The sequence below is a fragment of the Phaenicophaeus curvirostris genome, chromosome 12 (assembly GCF_032191515.1).
Source record: "Phaenicophaeus curvirostris isolate KB17595 chromosome 12, BPBGC_Pcur_1.0, whole genome shotgun sequence".
NCBI classification, from domain to species: domain Eukaryota; kingdom Metazoa; phylum Chordata; class Aves; order Cuculiformes; family Cuculidae; genus Phaenicophaeus; species Phaenicophaeus curvirostris.
The window spans coordinates 2,697,888-2,720,606 of NC_091403.1; the positions used below are offsets into that span (position 1 = coordinate 2,697,888).

The 22,719-nt window shown below is 36.9% G+C and overlaps 1 protein-coding gene across 3 annotated transcripts in view; it reads right to left on the reverse strand.

Moving 5' to 3' along the window:
• The window catches only part of VPS13C (vacuolar protein sorting 13 homolog C), a 72,067-nt gene that overhangs the window by 4,303 nt on the left and 45,045 nt on the right, over positions 1-22,719 (reverse strand). For all 3 annotated transcript variants that reach the window (XM_069867055.1, XM_069867054.1, XM_069867053.1), the window contains 24 exons: positions 22,241-22,401; positions 21,630-21,751; positions 21,089-21,383; positions 19,403-19,783; positions 18,591-18,695; positions 17,886-18,050; positions 17,418-17,546; positions 16,149-16,282; positions 15,859-15,985; positions 14,167-14,402; positions 13,687-13,828; positions 13,262-13,402; positions 12,171-12,252; positions 12,007-12,076; positions 11,082-11,193; positions 10,070-10,183; positions 9,424-9,560; positions 9,092-9,173; positions 8,641-8,754; positions 8,317-8,392; positions 7,521-7,684; positions 6,214-6,259; positions 5,286-5,409; positions 4,478-4,592 (listed from right to left, as the gene is read on the reverse strand). In XM_069867055.1, coding sequence (XP_069723156.1) covers positions 4,478-4,592; positions 5,286-5,409; positions 6,214-6,259; positions 7,521-7,684; positions 8,317-8,392; positions 8,641-8,754; positions 9,092-9,173; positions 9,424-9,560; positions 10,070-10,183; positions 11,082-11,193; positions 12,007-12,076; positions 12,171-12,252; positions 13,262-13,402; positions 13,687-13,828; positions 14,167-14,402; positions 15,859-15,985; positions 16,149-16,282; positions 17,418-17,546; positions 17,886-18,050; positions 18,591-18,695; positions 19,403-19,783; positions 21,089-21,383; positions 21,630-21,751; positions 22,241-22,401 — 3,374 coding nt within the window. The remainder of the gene's footprint in view (positions 1-4,477; positions 4,593-5,285; positions 5,410-6,213; positions 6,260-7,520; positions 7,685-8,316; positions 8,393-8,640; positions 8,755-9,091; positions 9,174-9,423; positions 9,561-10,069; positions 10,184-11,081; positions 11,194-12,006; positions 12,077-12,170; positions 12,253-13,261; positions 13,403-13,686; positions 13,829-14,166; positions 14,403-15,858; positions 15,986-16,148; positions 16,283-17,417; positions 17,547-17,885; positions 18,051-18,590; positions 18,696-19,402; positions 19,784-21,088; positions 21,384-21,629; positions 21,752-22,240; positions 22,402-22,719) is intronic.

Consider the following 22,719-nt stretch of genomic DNA (forward strand, 5'->3'; position numbering starts at 1 on the left):
TCCTAGCTTTTTTTAGCAGATCATTCATTTTATGGTTACATATTTTTCAGATTTCCTATTCTGTACCTACAGTTTAACTGAAGTATAATATTTTCTAGAGCATGTCACCTGGTTTACAATATTTCATCAACTCCAAAGAGCAGCACAGAAGACAGTCTCACAGTCATCCCTAAATCAAGCTCACAATAACGCTAGCTTAAAGGCAAGATTCACGAAGTGACTTATCAATATATTTATGGGAAACGCATACACATCAATAAAACACGTACAGAAAGATCAAACTGTGAAGTGAATAATGTACTACCAACAGAAACCCAACATCAAACTGGGTATGAGAATAAATCTGTGCCTACTACTGGTTCTCCTGCTATGAATTTGCCAGAAAGCAGGTGATGCACTTCTGTCCAACCAGTCTGGCTGCCTGCTTAACTAACCATGTAATGCATTAACCGTGTTACAAGTAAACCTGCTTGGGTTGCTAGTATGAACAGCAGTTTTCAGGATGGAAGGGGTCTGCTAAAATTAAATACACACTTCATGTTATAATCCTGTATATATTTAGCAACTGTAAGATTGTTAGAATTTGTATTTTAATAGAATTGTCACGTACATGGTAAATAGGTAATTGTTACTAAAGAACCTTATCTGTACACAAGTTATATCAAATGCAGAGGTCATGAATCCTCTATGTAGCAAACCTACCACAAGAATAGTGTTTTTTAGTTATTCCTTGTAACAATACATTTCATTCCATATTTCCAAAGCCAGATCAATAAAATTGGTCAGATAACAACAGAAGCTAAACCTTATTCCCCATTTATCTGCCTGTGGTCAACCATGCAGGCAAAGATCTCTCTGTAGTTTAAGTAACCAAAATGGAAAGACCTTCTTTCAGCCCAGCTTACATCAAAATCAATTAGAAGAGGCTTCAACATTTATTTTTGTGCTTTATTTTCATATATTTAAAAGTTCAACAAATGTCTTAAAGCATTATCATACATCGCAACTGTCCCCAAAAATTCTTTAAGCTCAGAAATGATTTGATACTCAAGAATTGAAATCACTGGCATAGTGTTTCCCTGGAACTGCTCCCTAGCAATGTGACATTTTGAACAACATTTTAATTAAGCATTTTCCAGCAAGCAAAAATATAGTGTCCATATCTTCCATAAAAAAATATCACTTTCTGACCATCTTAAATCCTGAAACTGTAAAATGTACATGAAAGGAAGAAAAATGCCAGAGAGACTGCTTATCTCAATGATTCTTCAAAACATCAGAAGAAAGATGGCAGCACAGGACTAAAAATCAAAATATGACCTCGTATTTTCTACCTGAACCATAGCTACTTTAAAGACAAGTAAAAATTCAAGAAATACAAAATCCACTGTCATGTAAGATTGCAATTCAAAGGCTACAATTCTGAATCCTTTTGTTGGATATGCAGAAATGAGATGTGCCACACATTTGAACAGATTTATTCATAAGCATGCTCCTCTATTTCAACTCAAAGCTTTGGAGAGAAAGTCTGTTTCTCATAAATTCAGAAACAATCCCGATAGTATTTTTAGATTATACATGCAATATGTTACTCAAGTCAGAGTTCCCACCGAGCTCCGTGCCCAAGAGATGGAATATTTCTCAGAGCTATTCTCAATACACCTGACAGACGTCAGCACGATGGTGGTGGCATGATGTAAAAAAGGGCTGTACTTGACGCTAATTACTCCATGATTCGCACAGTTAAAATTCAGGCACCTTTATCAAAAGCTTTTATTTTTATGAGAATATTGGGGCACTGAACAGAAATTGAATTCATTCTTATTTTACATGGCAATGAAAGAACCAGTGCAAATTCACACCACAGAGCAGTGACTCAAACAGAAATAGAATCTGCAGTTTCTTGAAACCTAGCATAGTATTCTCCCTGCCACACACTGTCTCACCACCAGGTCTCAATTATTCATGAAGCGTTCTGCATTCTTTATAAAGCCCCATGCTTTAACTGGGAAATGAAACACAGCAACACTATAGACACTGAATAATGTATGAATCGCATCATGTCAGACCCTAAGTGCTGGGGTTAGAAGGCAGCCTCCTCACCAGGGCGAGCAGCAATACCTGCACATTAAAAGGCAAAGATGAGCAAAGCCAAAGGCTTTCACTACCTGTTCAAGCTAATCTCATCACCTACAAACGCTCCTCAGACAAAGATTAAAACTCATGAGAACTTAATTCATCGGATAACAGTTCTCCTAGAGTTTCCCTACTTGTTCTTTGATTTCTCCAGCTATACATATCGTGCATTTATGTTTTACAAAATGCATCTGTACTGCTGAGCCTCACTGCATAAGCTAGAGACGTGGCCTGCAAGACATCAGATCTGACTTTCCTGAGTTTGAATTGACTGAGCAGAGCCCTGTTTAGCCCACATACATGAGAGCCAGCACTTCTAGGAAAGTGCACTGTGTAAACAAGTTTACACAAGTAAACTGGTCTACTCCACCTGGCTACTGTCCTCATTCTGCTCAAAAAAAACCCCTTACAGGTGGAAAAAGTAACTTCGCTTTTAAGACCTACGTCTACGCTCCTCCTAAGCTGAGCTCTAATGTCTACCAATGTCCGTACTTCAAATACAATTGACTGTTCAACTGAAACATTTGCCAAACCACTGTTACAAGTGTGCAAAACAAAAATGTTAAACAATTTTAAATTAAATAAGCTGACAATTAACCACTAAGCTCTAAAAAGGCATGAGCAGTAGAGAGACGGCTCTACTTAGTGTTTTTTTCATGTATGTTAGGCAAACAATTTACTGAGATCAGTTTAAGCTTACCTTGTTAATTTATGAGATGTTGTGTAAGAAATAAAATTCATGCCACCACTGATGTATATAAAAAAATTATCTATTTCTAAATTAAGTAAATTCATGTGAACAGTTGAAGTTTACATTTAAGTATGCTGAACAGCAAAGTCCTAGGGGATTCCGTGAATGACACTAGAGTCCACTGAGCTGGCCAGATTTTTTAATTGATACAGTTTCATAAAGAAGTAGTTGTAACTTGAAGTTACCGATGTATAACTGACAGGCCTATGGCATATTACAGAAACCATAAATATGTTTTCTTAAAATTCATATGGAAACAAAGTCATAAGAATTTTAACAGAAAGAAAAAAGCCATTTAATATCATTATCTTAAATTCTAAACAAGTATCAAAATGTTGTTTGCTCCCTTCATCCGCAGCCCTAGCTCGAAGAGAACACTAAGCAATTAGCCAGCATCTACCTTACCATAATTTTTTTTCCCCCAAGTGCCTTCTGTTGTTGCCATGCATAAGGAGCTAAGCGTTCTTAGAACAACAAATATACAGGAAAAACCCTCCTTGCCTCCCTCATTTAACTCATCTCATTTTACTAAAGACAGTTATGCAAGTTTGATTGCTTGCTTTCTTAGCCCAGACAACAAGAAACAGTGAGAAGAGAGATCAATGAAGGCAAGAGGACATGTTAAATGCAAACACGCCCTTAATCTAACTAATTAAGGCAGAAAAGACTGCAATGGAAATGAAGAAGTAATATGGAAAATGTTTACTCCGTTATTCCAGTTCTTGCTGCGTATGCCAGGAGAGAAAGAGAAAGAAGAGAAACATTAGAAGTAGAATAGAAAATATGGATTAAAAGAACATTTAGAAGGAAGCAGCAAATAAGCAAGTTTTAATCTTAAAATGTTAATGTAGACACTTATTTTACTCCAACTTTTTAGCAACAAATTAAGCATTTTAAGATAAGTTTTAAGAACATGAAATCTAAAATACAAATTAACTGAAATCCGATTATCCAGGAGTGGAAAACAACAATTATTCATCCTCCATATGTTAGCCACATCCAGACACAGAAAGCAGGCTAAGTGTCCACACAATGCCTGTAGCTATGACATATTGTTATTAAGCACAACATAAGGAAATACCAAACTCTGGTATTCTGAGAATTCATGCAATTTTTTCAACTGCTGATTCCACTAAAAAGCCCAGTTATTTCAGTAGCCGTATTATACGCCAAACAATTCAAGTTCTATTCATCATATTAAAAGTTGCTTAGTTTGTAAACTGGCCCTAGCTACGCTATTAAGCAAAACATTAGAAGTGAGTATCAAAATGTTTTTTGTTGTTTCCATATATTCAGTTCTTAATCCTATGACCTCCTTCCAGAGTATGAGATAAGCAATTACAGAACATTATGTGCAGAAAATAATTTAACAGCAATGCTGCAGTTTTCTTGTTGCATTCAGTGTACTACAAGCAGTGGGTCTTCTCTGCTCTTCAGGCTTGCCTTATGAAATAGGCTTGGGCACATTTTTACAACACATTTTTACATAACAAATGCCACAGATCTCTGGCAGATTTCTTGTAACATGGAAACTGTGTTATGGAACCATGTAGGTTAGAATTTAAACTGTATTTACGAAGCAAGTCATACCTCAAATAGTTCATAACCCTCAGCTTCCACCCTATTGTATGGCCGGATGATGCCATCTTCATGAATAAAACGCGGAGGACGGAGATTAGATACTTCTTCAGTTGATTCTGCCACCCTGCCACAGCCAGTGGAAAAATAATCTGGTAAGCTTATTACAATTCTAAGTTTCACCAGTACATCTTTAATATACACCCGTTACTTGCCATATATCCCACTTACACTACCTGGGTACCCCACAGATATCACAGTACAGACACACAACCCCAATGTCACCTTAGACATTAAACAGCTACAGGATAACCTGGAGAAGCTTATTCCCAACTGATGCTAATTTACTAAGGGTTCTCATGCTTATTAGCACACTCCTCTAGAAGAAGCCCCTGATGTGGTCTACTAATCGAATTTCAAACTGGCAAGTTTTTCTTGGAAAATTTCAGTGGTCTATTCTTTACAGTAAGTTTAAATGGCATTTAGATATTTGCATTCAGCAGTACACCAACCTATCTCTAAACTTAAAATTTATATGTGATCTTTTACTTACTTTCTGATCAAGAGAGGAAATGAAAGTAAAAAATAGACTAATTATTGTCTACCTAAACTACAACACTCCAAGATGCACTTGGAAGCAGCAGTTTCCAGAGATCATCGTAAAACACATTCATTACAGACTATTAGACATCCGTGAACGCCATATTATCCTACTGCATATTGTATTTAACACAAGTAATTGCATGTCACTACCAGACCACTTCACCACCAGGTAATCCACCACACAAAGGGTACTTAAAACTTCCTCTTGACATTTTACCTTTGAATTCCCTGGAAGGTACTGCTTGCCATATCTACAATGCCGCCTGTTGGGCGGGCTACCACTCCTACAAGCCCCTTTCCAATTCCTTTGAAGAATCCAGCTGCACCTTCTTTTTTAGCTCCTTTAAAAGAAAGGGAACAGAGAAAGAAATAGTTTTAATAACCTACTTGAAGACATTAAGCACGGAATTAAACCACCACTGATTCAGGCTGCACTAGAACATATTGGAAACAACCCACTGCAACCGGTCACTTGCAATCCACTTATAAGAACGTTCTCAGAGAAGTCAAACTTTGCCTCCTTATGTGCTTAAGGACTGTCGCTGTTCACTTAACACCTTACCAGGCTCCAAAGCCAGCATAACCGAGATGTTAACTAGATACTCCTTCTCACACTTACAGTCTGTACTGGAGGCCAATAGATCAGGTTTTATAGGTTGGTAGTAGCAAAAGACTAAGATGAGCAAGTATAATGGTGGCCCTGCCCATCGCAGGAGAGCTGGAACTAGATGATCTTTAAGGTCCCTTCCAACCCAAACTACTGTATGATTCCATGAATACCTAATCTACTAATGGCTTTCAGTTTAACGCCATTACCCTTCGTCCTATCACTACATGCCCTTTTGGTACTGGAAGTGTCTTTATCCTGGCTTTAAACAACAAACTGGGTACTACAGCTGGTCTATTGAAATAGGTCTCTAAGACAATCGTTCCTTAATTCATACGAAGGCTTAAAAGGTCACAAGCCAGTAACAGCTAAAAATATATTCGAGTAAATCATTATATAATGTCACATTTTAATAAGAAATATAATCTTGCTATGCCTTAGCACCACTACACTTAGACTGATACTTCCCAAAACTACAAAATAAATTGTAAAGTATTGGGAAACCATGTAAGTAGTGCAGTGCAGCCTTAGTGCTTACCTTCAACCGGCTTAGTGACCACACCTGTCACACCTTCCACAACACCCTAAAACAAAGAAGATAATTAAGTTCCTACTAAGAAACAGGAGGGTTATAGTCAAAACTGAGCAACCAGTTGCCTCTCACCTTTAATTTATAAAACTTTATAATGAAATTCAACATCGGAAACATTGCTTGCCTGGGAGTTTCCGGGAGTTTGGTTTTGGGTGTTTTTGTTTTTTTTTTTTACTTTAAATTTTTATGAACATTAGAACCAAGGGAAAGAAAAGAGATTGAAATTAAAATGGCTAAACAAACATTTATGCTGGTAAGAAAGACTAACAAATCTTTTGGACAGTAATTTGTCTTGTAATAATTAACCAAGTCACTATTCCCCTTTCACTAGTAACAGGAAGCTGCCAGAATTCCCAGTCATGAGTGAGTGATACCAAACACCCAAGATAAATTAACATCAACTCTCTTAAAGATGATGAAGACCAAGTAGCTCAATGACACTAAGACAGAATAATGCACTGAAGTAACTTCCAAATTGTCACCAAACAGTATCAGAAAACTCCACAATGTTTATTGCTTCTAATTGCTTAGAAATAAGATGACTGGTTTTACTTTTGAATGGAAAGTGATAGACTTCATTTGTATTCAGGTAATACAGATCTCTCCATAATAGTTTTCACGAAGTTTGTCTCATACTTAACGTTTTAACTGAAAACAGATGTGATCTTTCAATAACCAGAAAAGGTTCCTGGTTTTAGTTTATAAAAAAAAAATACAAGAACTGCGCAGCTTTCATTTCAGAAGAATCTCTCCAACCTAATGCAGCGCTTAATTTTATATACACTCATTTGCTTTATGTTCGCATTTGTTTAAGCCAAGAAAAGCTAGCGGTTTTTATAAGGCCTCAACATACAGAAAGCCTTTTCCAGCCCATGGCCAGAGCTCATAATTCACAGCCCACTAACTTTAATGACAAAATTGACTGCAAGGTAAAATAAGGGCACAGTTAATTTCATTAGATAACACAGTTGCTGAACATGAGTAACAATCTGTTTATTTGTGTATCTCACAGGAGAAAATGGTGTTACTTCCAACACTCGTTTTCTGAGACCCTACCTTCAATTCCTCAGGTTGCCCAAAAAACAAGACCTCAAACACTAAAGCTGATACAATACACTGAGTCTTCTAGAAACAGACTGCCTGTTTGTCTCCTCCGTTTAGCTCACAAACTGATAAAGACAAACTTGCCAGCATATAATATTTAAACATGGATTAAGAGTTGGCACATAGTGCACTCAACTTAAGGTTCATACCCATAACAAGCCTTTTCCCCCTTTGGCCAGGCTGTCACCAAAGTCTTTTGGCTGCCGACCCATTTCCTCTCTCCGTTTCTGCTGAAATTCTTTGTCCATAGTAATAGCAGCCAAGCCTTTTCCAACAGAACCAGTGATCCTAGACATCATCCCTGCTGCACCACCTGACAGAACACAGCATAAAGCAAGAGTTACTCTTTCACAATTTATCAGTAATCAACACACAAGAAGCCACAAGTTCATAGCAACTTCCCTTCATACTCAGTTTAGCTATTACAAATTTATATGGAATGACTACCACATGTTGTTCATGTTAAGGCTCCAGAATCTGGCCTGAAATCCATAACTACAGCTGAAGGTAACTCTTAAAATCATTTCAATACATGTTATATAGCATATTGGATGGAAGCATATATTCTTTAGTTACTCTAACACACAGCTAAATAAAAACTGTAACAGTAGCTGGTCCTAACAACATTTCTCAGGCTTCTCCAGGCATTTTAGGACCATTACAATTCTTTTCCAGCATGTTACTAATTCAGTTGGGCATGCAATGTTTCCCACTTTGCTTGCACAGTGTACAGAACAGACACTTAGGTGGTCTCAATTTTACATATGAATAATCTGTGTCACAAAAACCGGCAACAGTATGTGACAACCTTAAAAACTCATCAAAAAAATTACCACGTAGAAATGTCATAGCTTTCCCTTCAAAGTAACAAGTAAAAAAAAAAAATCCAAATGCAATCCATGAGTTAACGTCATTTATCAAAACAGAAACAATATGACACTTTACCCACTGTATGTCCAACAAGACTTTTAACACCAATTACAATGCCTTCAGCAAATTCTTCAGGTCCCTGAACAGCACCCTAAAAAAATAAAACTTATTATGAATAGCAGAAAGTTATATGTTTATTCATCTGCTTCTAGAAAAACTATAAAGTCCTTCCGACTGACAAATAAGGGCATTTGAATATTTAATTTCTTTAAAGTTAACATTAAAAAATCCCTGTTTTCTTAGTTCTTCAGCGTGCACAGCGACACCAAAACTGTAACCCTAGCAGTATATGCGATCAGCCTACTATTCATACACAGCTGAAGAATCAGGAAGTTATACCTGGAAGGGCTCATAGAAGAATGCTTCAACTCCCTCAGATAAGCCTCTGATTAAGCCAAATGGGTTTCCAAGAACATCTAACCCAAGTACAAGGACATACATCTGTTTCAGGAGCTGAATAATGAGAGGGAGAAAGCAAAACCATAAACAGTGTTAACAGCTCTTTTTACAGGTAGTTCCACATTAATTTACAACCTGAGTAAGGTATTAGAATACTCAAGTAAGTATTCAAATAGCATGGATAACTAGTAGAATACTTTGGTGAAGAAAAATATAAAGAACAGAAGCGATCCAGAAAACTATTGCTTTTAAGTTTCTCTAATATGCCACCAAATTACTATTTCAATATGATGAAAAAAATATTAGCAGCTTTTAGAAGTATTCACCATTTTTATTTACTGCATTCTGAAAGATAATAACTTAACGCAAAAATTTGACTAACTAAACTTACTTGTTCACTATAATGTCTAACAACTCTCTTCATCAACTGATCTCTTTTGTAGAACTGGTATTTAATTTCAAAGAAAGCAAGTCTGAAAAACAAGTAATCACACATTAGTGAGAGGCACTCTCCCTCCTCCTCATTAGTTCTCTTTTTTTTTTCCTTCAGATAATCCTAAAGTCCTACTTGCTTAAAAACGAGCTCAAATCTCACCTTCCCATCGTTCCTCCCTTTCCCCAAGGGCTGTATCTATAGCAGCCAAAGTTTATCGTGGACCAAATTATTAAATGTATAGCAGTTTTATTCAAACTATTAGGAAAAAGAAATCTTTATGGGCTTACTTGAAAATAAGATCATCCACATCTGTCAGAGTGGCTCCAATACTTTTCAACAGCAAATTCAGAGAATGGATGGCTATCATTGCTTCCCTGCTTTCTGATGATTCTCCACCAGAAGCCAGAGACAGACTCAAATGCAACTGTCAAGAAAGAATTAGTAAAACAATACAAATCAAGACAAAAAAGACACACATCAGAGAGCCTCAGGGGAGCATTCTGTAGATTGACAATAATGTATAATTACTGATGATCTTTCTTCCCTTGTTCCATAAAATCTAACTGGTTCAAAAGATACATTACAACAAGCCCACAAAAGGGCTTTATTACTGTTACTGCTTTATTATTATTTGTCATACATGACTTGGACACCTCTAGGCCAGCATTTTGTCTACCTTTCCTCATCATTATACCCCTTGACTCTTCCCTCTTAGCAATGGATAAAAGGTCTGTCTGTACTTAAGGGTAAGTAAGAAAGTTTTCCAATGAAGTATTAAGTTATAAGAACATGAAAAAAATCCCCATTAGGAAAAGAGCATGAAGATCTCAATTACCCAGAAGGTTGACCTGAGGATGTATTTACTATAAGGGATTGAGAGATCGTTTATTTTAATTAAGTGTTTTATTACCCAGAAGTATCTCTCTTACATACCTTAATTGGAGAAATATGGAAGTACTCAAAGAAGCTGAGCATTGACAGGTCTGTTAGGGAAGATTCCATTAGCTCAGTGTTAAGTGCATCTACATCTTCCTGAATTAATTTAGACTGGTTTTATAAAAACAAAAAAGAATAGAAGATAAGTTTCCCATCAACATATAAACTAGTATAATTAGATGTGTGTAATACAATTAATAATATATATAAATAGATGTAAAAATATACATACATACAAATAAAAAGTAAAAATAATCATAACTTAAAGTAATAAAACAGTTACACAGCCAAAACCTCGAAAACTGGAAATAGACTAACAACTTTCGTATAACAGATTATAACTGTGCTAATACTTTACTTTAATCCAGGAAAAAAAAAACCACCACCAACACCCACAAAAATTTATGGGTGACTTTTCCAATTTATGCTACTTTCATTTGACATGCCCTTAAATTCTTCAATCAGTTCAGGTACCACTTCTAAGATGATTTAGTAATATTAGTAAAATAACTAACTTCCTGAGACTCTTTGCATTTTTATATTTCCTCAAAAAGTCAGACTTTTTTACACAGTACATGTAAAGATATCATCTTTAAGAAAAAGAAACTGGTAAGAGTGACTCTCCTACACACACCAGAACCAAATGGGACCTTTCTGAATATTATCCACCTACATAAGTCAACTTAGTGCCATGAAAATTTGTTCCATTTTGTCCTCTAAACACAAGACACGTAGACTAACAAACAACCAGAGGGCCACTCTAGAGACCCTAACCTTCGTTTACCTGCTTCCCCAGTATCAGTCACTCAAACTTGTCCATTTGTAAAACTCACAGCCCATGTTTAACAGAGATTTCAGACCTTAACTGAAAATGATCTTATCCTGTGTCCTTTTTCTCAGTGTTGTCAAACGCAACGTTCACTCATTAAACTGAAATATTCAGAAAATCACAATACCTTTTACCATAAAGGCCCTGTTCTGGCAAACATCAGTTTCCCCCATACATTACCCTTTGTTTTTCAGCTTCTGGGTCTGTAGATGGAGTGAAAAGTTCACTAAGTGCTCCTAAAAATCCTTGATCGATTTTCACTGCCATTTCCTGGATAAGAACCATGAAGTATCTAAAACGGGAAAAAAGGTGTATCCTTATAGAAGTTAAACTTAAACCACAGGCTTACCCTAAGCCACTCAAGTTTTGTATGTTAAGACTTATAACCCACAATATCAATTGTCTATTAGATAGAAGGGCTTAACACCCTCATCAAGCTAGACATTAACACTTTCAAAATTTATCTAAAGATATTAACCACCACTAAATACTTCTTATGTTCATACATTATGATTTCATGTGCTCCGTGGATAACCTGACCTAAAAACCATATTTCTTCCTCTTATCCAACTGCCTTTCTCCAAACCTCATATAACTCAATTATTTTATTAAAATACAGCATATTAAAATATTACACCCAGACAAGCTGAGTACAGACATTTGCATTGCAAACCATCAGTACAACTGGTTTGGGTTATTTTTAGTAGAGAAACTCCAGACAGACATATGAGTTCAAGAACATGCATTTCACAGGAGGTCACTGGACCGGATTACAGTGGAGACTGCCTGAGCTGTTTGTTGTTGGAGCACCAAATAAACGCAGCACTGCAGAGCAAACAGGAAAACAGGCAACTCCAACAGTGGCACAGAAGGGAAATACCTCTCATAATAAAGGAATTTGCCTGGCAGTCCTTTCATGTGGCCACTCCTTACTTTTAAAAATCAAGTTTCTTTTAGAATAACTTTTTTTTTCATTGGAGACATTCAAAAACTCGATTTAAAGTCAAGAGTTGTTTGGATAGGAGAACCTCAGCTTTTAAACAAGGTTCACTTGTAAAATGCATCAAATCTCTAAAATGGTAATACAACAAACTGTTGAGCTCACTTGAATTGCAGCACTTTGCTGTATTCGTTGAATCTAGTGATGACGCTGATGTCAATGAAGGGTTTTGGTTCTACAGAGAAAAAAAAACATCTAAGTATATCTAGAAAATAAACTGCCAACTTACTGTTTTCAAGGCTCTGATATTACTGAAGGCTTTCTCTCACCTGAATCCATAGCAATCGACTTGGGAGGGGCTACAGGGTGAAATACAACAGGAAACATCGATCCTGGTAACTGATTATCAACCTAAAAAAATAGTGCATAATTACACAAATAGCTTAATGCCATGATATTTAGCTTGAGAAACTTGTTTATAGATTGTGTTCAAGAAGGTCAATCTTTTTTTTGGAGGAAGGGGAGAAAAGGAAGAGGATTACACTGAAATTTTTTTGGAATGTTTCCTACTGAGCTATAAAAGGTCAGATGGTTGCAAGTGTTGCACAAAGGATGCTTACACACACACACACACAGAGATTCCTTTAGAGGAATCTCTAGTTCTGTAGCTGATGGTATGCTTCACTGCAATAGTAAAAACTACTTTCAGGCAAAATAAAAACAAAATGTGAAAGGAAAAAGTAAAGAGGAAACAGCTCCCAACCAGCTGGTCAGAAAAGACATCAATGGAGTCCTCCAGGACTCTCCCCTGGAGGACTCTGCAGCACAATAAATGGAGATGAAAATGACACTCATGAAGATGAATTTCTCACCATTATTTTCCTTTAGTACTAAACACTTTTCAGTTGTAAAGAGCTCAAGAGCTCTATTGTTTAATTTGACAACACTATTAGCACTGATTGGAGTATGCTAATCGGATACAATTTCAGCACATTAATTTGCTGTTCAGCTTAGATGCAGATAAATCATTGCACGCTATTTCTGAGTATTTAAATGTCTATTATCTAGTTTTCGTTAGACAGCAGATCTCAACATGTAGATACACTCTCTAGGGTAAGACTTTACATGACTATAGACACACTACAGTAAACATTTTCAAAAAAGGGTGAGGTTCTTGCTTGTTTGTTTCAAAACTTCAAAACATATCTCTTCAGAAATAACCCTTCCACAATATCTTTACATAAACCCACTATTTTGTGCATTTTTTTCCCCATACTACTCACAAAACCCTAGCAGGGCATTTCTGCAGCACTTTCTGAGCACCACATACCTAAGATTTTGGGATACTCTTTCAGATAAACGAATAAAATAAATGCCTTTGTGTGCCTGCTGAGTTATAGAGCATGATAAAAAATGGTACCTGCAGCCAATACAATTGAGCCCGTAAGCTTCTTTGGTGAGGTGACTGTTTGAATTCAACCTGAATTCCCGACAGAAAGTTGCGTCGGATGCTGCATCTGACTGGGAGACGCATTTCCATTGGGACCTTACTAAAATTCACCTAGGAATAGAAGAAAAGCAGAGCTAAGAAACAATTTAGAGAAATAATACAATGTTACATTACTAGTAAACAGACTAGTAAATCAAACTTGCAATTTTCCTTATTTCACAATCACATGGCTACTGAATTACTCAATTCAATTCCTTGTACCATGCCAAATGTAACAACTTATAGATACAAATTTCTCTTGACACAGCATCTCCTCTTACTTAGCAAAGCAGAAATCAGTTTTATCTGTTGCACATGTTCTGTAATCATTTGAACACTGAAACCTCAAAACATACCTCAGTATTGCCATCTAGTTTATGCCAACCTGGAGCACCCCCAGAAAGATATTTTTGATAAGCTTGCTCCAACAGGTTTATTTGCTTTTGATTAAATGGTTTCCACTTCTGCTTTGGTTTCAGTTCCCAAACAACACCAGAACTGCAAGACAAATAACAAGGTTAACGATTTATAAGTACTCAAACCTTTTTTTTATGCATGCAAACCACGTAAAAAGATGTTATTGTATTTCTTCAGGCTCAAAAAACCTATTGCTTACGTTTTCATAATAAAAACTAAGGAAGGAGGTAATTAAATCCTATTTATTCCAATTGCACAACAGGAATAAAGACAGAGTTTAATTTTACTTAAAACTGTTTGACTTAAATTAATTTTATTTGATAGATACCCCCCCTCCAATCCAACTGCATTGCTAAAATTATAACATGCTCTCACATTTTGATTACTCAAAGGAATATTTAGGCTTTCATGGGCAGTACCTCGTAATTCCTATGTAAGAAATTTCTTTTTTATTTTCATTGTTAACAAGAGAAAGTCCAAGACTATGGATCGACAAGTTTATTTCTTGATCAGGTTGCTCTAGCTCCTCTGCTTGTCGGGCTTTAGAAACCAACGCAACATCATCTGTGAAAAGCAGCACTCGTTGGCGTCCATCAAGGAAAGACACCCAGTGTATCTGAGTATTTGCATTGTAAGGAAACTGGCCACATCCATCCTGCATTGGGAGAAAAAGTGCATATAATAAGTATATTATAGGACTAAATCCATGATGTTGCTAAATGCGTATAAGCAAGCAAATTTAGCAGCACACATACAAACCAGAATGCATTTTTTCCTGTTTGTTCAATTTACCACATCATACAAGATTAGCTGGTATCTCATATTCCAAACACCGGAAAGAAGTTGGAGGTTTAGAAATTTCTTTTTCCTCTCTCCTTTTAAAGAGTAGGCATTCCAGCAATATTTGTGGGTGAGAATAATCTTGGAAATTATTAAGAAATAAATGCCTTCATAGCAAAAAAAACCCCAAAATTGGAATAGTGGGTAATGGGGGAAGAAAGCACTAAAATCATATACCATGAAACAGTAAAACCAGATCAAGATTTCTGCTCTACAAATGTAGATACTCCTTATTTTTTAATCTCTGAAGCAAAACTGAGACAGTTAAAGTCCTTTTCTCAAAAACCTAAAGTAACAATGAACGTAACCATAATCATATTCAAAGGAAATAAGTTTCAAACTAAAACCATTTTTAAACGCAAAAAATTTGACCCAAGAAAGTGCCTGTGCAGTAAAGCACACAGTAACAGGCTAACTGTCACAGCTGAGCTATGAGAAACTAAATCCATTCCCAGTACAACTGAAACACAAACTTGCTTTGCTGTTCTTGCTTTTAGCTACTAATATTTTCATTTTCTTAACTCTGTGACCAGACAACAAAAAACCCAACCCATTTCTGAAGAATTCAGTTTAGTAAAATGTGAAAGAGGGCTGCTATTTAGGGACAGACAGACAGGACTTTATTTAGCCTACATTCCAGTTAAGTGAGAAAAATCCCCTTCCATCAATTCCTGCTTCCCCATTCTTTAATAAAATAAATTTAATAAAATAGGTGCCCCTAGACTTAACTCTGCTTCTAGTTAAGAATTTCCCTCTTGCCACACTCATTTTCCCATCTCGATCATTATTATTTCGTCCTCACTTTCACACATTTTCCTCTCCTAATATTGCCCGAGTTAAACACCTAAATAGCTCTTAGTGAGCAACTCAGAATTTTCTGCTCCATGAAAGCATTTCCCAGAGGAAAGGGAGAATCGCAGCACTTGGAGGGGGTTTCTCTGTATTTAGGGAGATAGTGAAGCTGAACGCAATACTGCCAGAAAATTGATGAATTATTCATCCTCTGTACTATTTAGATACTTCCACAGCTCACACACTTTATCCTTTCTTCACATCCAAGACAACCGTGGAGAAAATACAGATTCGAGTTTGTGTCCCATCCTCCAATTTTATTAATTTAAATATCTAAATCTTGCTACTTGAAAATAGGCTCGGAAGTCTCTTACAGGACAAGATAATGCAGTTACTGGTGAAATTTTCTCCCAGATAATTGTTGACTTGTTATAGTCCTAGCTTGGCTCAGCGTTTACTTCGCCCTTTATGAAGTTTACCTTAAGTAGGTCATGTTCACCAAAGTTTTGGGAGTAGCCCCAAATCAATTTTCTTGTTTTAGTTGGATCTGTCCATGCGAACAGGCATACTTGATTTGGTTTCAACTCCATTTCCTCTTGTAAACCGCTGCAAGTTAAAACAAAAGGAGTAAAAAGAAGCATTCACTGGTTAAGGCTGCTGACTGAAACGGGTTTTTACTTTTCAAGTACCACAATGGTAAAGGAGAAGCACTTTCTTCACGAAGGATGCCCCTCTCTAAGCAATCAGTTATGAATTGTCTTTCACGTACCTCTGTTTATATCTGAGAGAGTCCCATGAAGTATGGTTAACAATAAGAGCTGGAGCAGCTCCCTCGTGGTAATCCGAAAAGCTTATGACAGTAGAATGGTCGGAAACATTCACATCTACCAGTAAGCCCCCATGCTGGAGAAGAAGTTAGACAGAAAATTCCATATTTGTTCTATGCATACATGGCAAGTTAGAACAGACAAAATTGTTATTTGAGATCAGTCCTGCAATGGCCTCTTCCAAATGAAGAAAGGAAATGTACTCTACGTTACCTAGTAACAGTAAGCTCAAATCCATTGGTCACAGGCTTAAGACAGATATCAGTAGCATCCACAAACTACTCGTTGATTTAATTTAATTGAGAAACTATATTCAAATGATAACAGAATGATAATAGAATGATCAAGGGATTACTTTATTTGGCTAAATTCAGTAAAAAGTACAAGCAAGCATTCCCTTCACTTTGTTACAAAACTTGGTGTGAGAAATTATGTTTAGCGCTCTACACAGTGGTAGTAAAACCTCATTACACACAGGACAAGAAAGGATTCTCTTACAAAGCTGAACCATCTGCTATCTTAGAGCAGTGAACAAAAAAACCCTACTATTCTAATTAAGCGCATCAACAGAACACTAGATCATGGATGACATCTTGTTCCAAAAACATTTTTTCAAACTGCTCCAGCAAACTTGTAGAGCTAGATTATCCTCACAGTCACTTGTATTGCAACTAATTATGGTATGAATTCTCTCCAGAGACTTGCCAGAACACGATGCACTCATATACACATTCCCTGAAGCTAGGCTAGGGTGAGTTCTGAAATAATTAAGATTCTACTAATTGAATCATAAATTATTTTAGCTATGAACTGTGTGTCTCCACCATGTATTAGCTTATTGAAAACAAACAAAAAAGCAAAAACCAAAAAACCCCCCAAAACACATTCTATTTTGGGATAACTGAACAAAGTGTAGGCACCTAAGAAATAACCTCTGCAAAATAATAACGTTAGATGCGTATACCATTAATCTAATAGCAACAGAGCTGTTCAGCTTCCTACGAGCTTGTCAAAACTATATCAATTTGACCGTTTCACACAGCTATGAAAACATTAATACAGCAAACTTGATTCCCAACTTTTTTTGTGCAATAGAACTCAAGTGCAGTGGCACAAGGTTTCAACCTTGATTATCCTGGAGAGGCAGGGTTTCCTTAATACCATAAGGATAAAATGGAGTATTAAGAGAGAACGGACAAAGTCAATCTCACCAATTCCTCTAGCCTCAGCAGAGTTCCATTATCCTGGGCTTTAAACAGGAAGGGTTTGGATGATCCTTCATAGCCAACTACTCTCACACAAAGTTCACCAGATGAGCTTTCAGGCCAAAATGGAAGACACTGTAAAACAAGAAATACGTGTGACTTCCACAGTTCATACATGCCCAATACAGTAAAACAGAAGTAAAATAGAGTGTCTCGTGTAACAAACTATTTAAAATGCTTGAGTTCTTATCCCAGTGTCTACTGATAAACATTTCATCTACAACTGAAGTATTTGATGAATTCATCAACATATGGAAGCTGTGCTGTTCAAGTTGCCCTGGGATGTCAGGTACCCACATCACATCATCACAAGTGACAGAGCTTCTGTAACAGAATTGCTTTTTCTTTAACTGACAGCAAAGGGCCGTTTGTTTGTCTACCATAAAAGCCAAACGAAAAGAAATGAAACATTACCTCTGAACTTGAGATATAATTCCATTTATTTGTTGGAAAAGAGCCATTAGGACCAATTTCTCCAACTTCTAGTTCCAGAGAAGATTTGTTTGCTATTGTGTAGAAAGGAGTGAAGGTAACTATCCTTGTAAGGTTAAAACTGCTCATTTTGATGCTAACTCCAACCTATTGAACAAGAACAATTTAAGCAAACAATTAGGCGTAAGAGATAAGTCAGGACAGAAAAAAAGAAAAGCCAACATTTATTGTAATTATAAAAACATGCAACACTCATGTTCCGAATACCTGAATTTCCCACATATCTGCATTTTGTTAGAAAAGGCATTCTTTATCCAGCTTAATTGTGGAAATGCAGTCTTAGACAAGGCTGCTGAGTGAAGATCTAAATACAGGCCAACAATTATGAATTTTGAGTGTGAAGTCTTATCTCCACTCTCCAACTCCACTATTGCATTTTCAAACAGCCTAGTACTACACTTTTCTTAAATAAGCCACGTTTATTAACTACATGGAAACATCTGTGGGTGAAATTACACTTTGCCAGCTACAGACCCCCATAGCTGGCGTATAAAAATTACCACCCTAGGTATTTAATATTTCCATGACTTAAAAGCAGTGTAATTAGTGAAACAAAGGCTTTAAAGAGAAAAAGGAATCAGGCCAAAACCTGACCTCGAGTTCCACAAACAGAGACATCTATCTTACCAGATAGTCCATGTTGCTTGCTGAACACCTGACACATCCGTAGCTTCCTACAGTGTCCAGGGAAAAGCTACTGGACCAACTGCTCGTTGAAATGCATAACTGGATCTACACACAAAAAATAACAACATGGAAAATATTTCAATAATTTCCATTTCAAGCATTATGGAGTGCAATTATACCACTTGTAGCAGTATAAAGGTGACACGAGTGCTTTTAAAACCTCCTATAAGTTAAGCTAGAGGATGTAATATCACTATACATATACTGAATTATCAGTCTGTGCCTGAGTTCTGGGAAACGTGTTACAGTAAAAGGTAGCAAAATAGAGGCATCCTCATTGATTACACTGATGACAGCACACACACGGATGAGAAAATAAAGCTACGGCTTTGTGGTGCTTAAACTTGAAGAGAGGGGAGGAAATAATCTTGTCAAGAAACACCTTGTTAAAACTGTTACTTCAACCATTGTGTCAACTATTGTTGGGTGATAAAAGGTATTTAAAAGCAAAGTAGGGTCACTTTAAGAAAAAAAAAAAAATCCATCTATACCATCAGCCAGCTTCTGGCCAGGATGAAAGTTACACAAGCGCATGCAACCTGGATAACGCTGCAGCCTTTGTGTCTACCTGCCTTTCCCTTCTTCCTAGTCCAAAGGCACAATTAACAAGCAGCAACAGCCACACAAAAGCCTATAGATTTAAATAGTACCAAAAAATTCCTTAAACGAAATGTGTGTGTGAAGTTTTCCCCTCTCCTCAGAGAAGCATTTTGAAACTCCACCATCAGAACCACCATCTAAAATAAGCACACCTTATTTTTACTAAAAATATTTTTCTTTTTGAAGGAGAACAAAACAATATCTCTGTAGTCTGCTGGATGCTTCACGTGAGTGTCTTCAGCTCGATATTGGAGAACACGGGAAGTCTTATTGATTATCCAGTAGGGACTGAACACAGATAAGATGACACGGCTTCCAATTCTCCTGGTATGAATGTAAATATCCACGTCACCAGCGTGAGATGTGCAACACACAGAAAAAAATTCAGGCATCCCATCCCAAATTTTAAGATGCCCATTCCAGTCTTTGCCTTGATATTTCATCAACACAAACTCCATTATTTCTCCACTGATTCTTGACTGAAAAACATCTGCAGCACTCCCTTCCGTCAATTCATGGACGTCTGCTGTTCCCTGCAGCAAAATTTAAAGGAGCAAGTTAAATTTTTAATATATAAAATTTAGGTATTGAAAAAAACAGCATTTTATCTTCTCTTGCAGGGTGCACGTCTCAGATCTTATTACCATACACCCTGGTCTCCAATCAATTTCCTTTGAGCCTGATCCTAGGAATAATTTGAGATCGATAGCACTTCCCTGCTGGCAGCAAAGACTGCTTAGTTCTGGATTTCAGGAAGAAAAGTTTGCTCCCTCCCTCCTTTGTCATTCCAAAGGATTTTGGCAACATGCCCTTATAGTGCAATAGTGGGTGCAACACTGAATTGGACTGTGCTGCATACGTACAGCCAAGATATTTCACATTAAAGAACACCCAAGGCAGAAATCTGTGTCATTCTGTTTGGTAGCACAGATCTCCTCGGGCAGAGGCATCCCACAATAGCTTTCCTAATTTTTACTGAGAAACAGTATATTGTGCTCTATTGAGCAGTGGCCAGGCTTGATTAGTTGAGGAAGACAAAGACAATAAGAACATAACCATCTCCAAGTACTGCGATGTCAGAAATAGATTTGAATTACTAGTTTCTAGCTCCTCAAGCAAGATCAAGGCACTCTCTTCTACATTTCTGTGCCTTGAGTACTGAAGTACAGTGAAGGTAAGGAAAACGGGAAGCAGTGCCATTAGGATGCTGAGCAAAAGTGAAATGAAGATCTAAATGAATGCTAAAGCCAATTACAGAAGTAGTACAAAACAGAACAACTAGGATGATGGTTCCAAATCCTCACACTTTTTCTATTCACTGAAACCACTCAGCTTTCACGAAGAAATACCAGATACTGAAAAAGGAGGAAAAAAAAGTGTGCATAGCATCCTGCAAATAAATCTTTCAATTCGCGCAGGGGAGACCTCAAAATAGTCCCCAGGAAAGAATCAGTGTCAGAATGGAGAGAAGATCTTTTTCCTGCACGGAAGAAAAGCTCCAGAAATTCCAGAAGCTTTTCTTACGCCTCCCACTGAGAAATAAGAGACATGCTGCAGAAGACAAACAGGATCTCAGAAGAATTAAAAGAGAAAGATCAATTCAGTACAGGATTCGTATTTAAGAAGCAAAGTAGAACTGGCCAGGTACATCCAAATGAATAAGAATTAATCCCCCAAACTCCCAGAATGAATCCATCAGCTGACTTACACATTTTCATTAGGAAATATGAATAACATCATTCAGTATCCTCCACACTACATTCAACTCCACTTCTAAGTAAACAGTCTTACCCAAAAGCAAGTAAATGATTTAAAAACACAACCACAAAATAACATACCTCAAGTAAATATCTCAAGGAATATGGTAAAAGATTCCTCACAGTCAGTGTAGGGTAAAGGTGGATAATGTAAGCAGGATCCCACTCCTCTCCATAACTTGAAATAAAATTTAGTTCATCAGGTACAGCTGTTGAGCTGATTATTAAAGGCAAGATATTCATCTCTGTGGCTGGGCACTGTAACAAGCACTTCACTTCATTGCTCCTATGCAGCTCTTCCCTCCAGGCAATGTAAGTCGTGGACTCTCTAAACTGACCCTGTAACATTCCTGTTGGTTGAACGTATAGATGACACCTATGGAGAGAAGACAGGTAATGGTACACAATAGCTTTGCATTGACAGCTGGCTTGAGCCATTTTAAACTTACTGTAAGCATTCTGAAGGGCTTTTCCAGCACACTAGTTAACTAATGAAGGTATCATTTGGGGTTTTTTACCCCAGTCAAGAAGAGAGACCAGCACATATTTAAGCTTCCACACTAATGTTGTATTTGTGCGTTAGCCTCACAAAGATTAGCCTTACAGAACAAAAGAAGTGTACCTGTAAGAGTGTAAAGGAACATGAAACTCCTCTTCTGGCTTGGATATACCAATTGGCTCCAGCGATTTAGTCTCTCTAGACAGTTTATAGATTACAAATGGCACTGAGAAATGGTTCTTGATCTAGGATCAAAAAGCATCATTTCAATACATTTCTATGGTAAAAACTGTTAAAGGAATAAGTATGAATAGCAACAAGGAAAACAAACATTAGTAGATTTTAAATTCCTCTGGAAAACAGACCTACACGTGTCTTATGAAGTACAATTCTGAAGGAGAACAATATGCAAGCATATAAGAAAATGACACTAGTTTTAAGTACCATGAACTGAAAAATAGGTTTAAAATGCCAAGTCACACATTAAGCACCTATTCCAACCTCAATGATAAGAATATTAGAAAGCCAAAAGTAAAAACCAAATCTTTCATTTATCAGGAGGATATACACAGAGAATACAGATAAACATTTATGTGACAGAGTAAAATACTTTATAATTTGACTTGAAGTAGCTTTTTGGAAAAGTATAATCTCAGAAAAATGCATTAAGGGAGAAAAGCAAAGTCACTCCAAAAACAATGCTTTCAGGCTTTTGGTTTGGTTGGTTATTTTACCTGCAGAGGAGATCGTATAGTAATAACCTTGTTTCCCTCTGTAGCATCTATCTGTACAATGATCGAGTCTGAACGATCAACACGAAGGTTTTTTATGTTGTACAGTCGTCGACCTGGTTTGGCTATGGGAATGTTGACCACTTCTTTATATCCTTGAAGTTCTAATCCAGAGAAACATACAGAAGTCTTATTACACAAAACAAATCGGATCATTTTTCTATTTGAAGACTACTTAAGCTTCTTCTAAACTCAGCAACAACCAGGATAAAAGTGCTCTCTGGCAAAAGCACCTAGAAATTGTGTCTGAGCACCACTAAAGGAAAGCCTTTAAGGTCAAAATGCTCTTGAAGACTGTAGCTTTAGATTATGATTTACCCAAACAATAAACCAAGGTGTTTGTTAACAAAATACAAGACAGAACCTTTGTATCACAGCCAAATACCTTTGTAGGAGATGGCACAGGGTGGCATGCGACACAA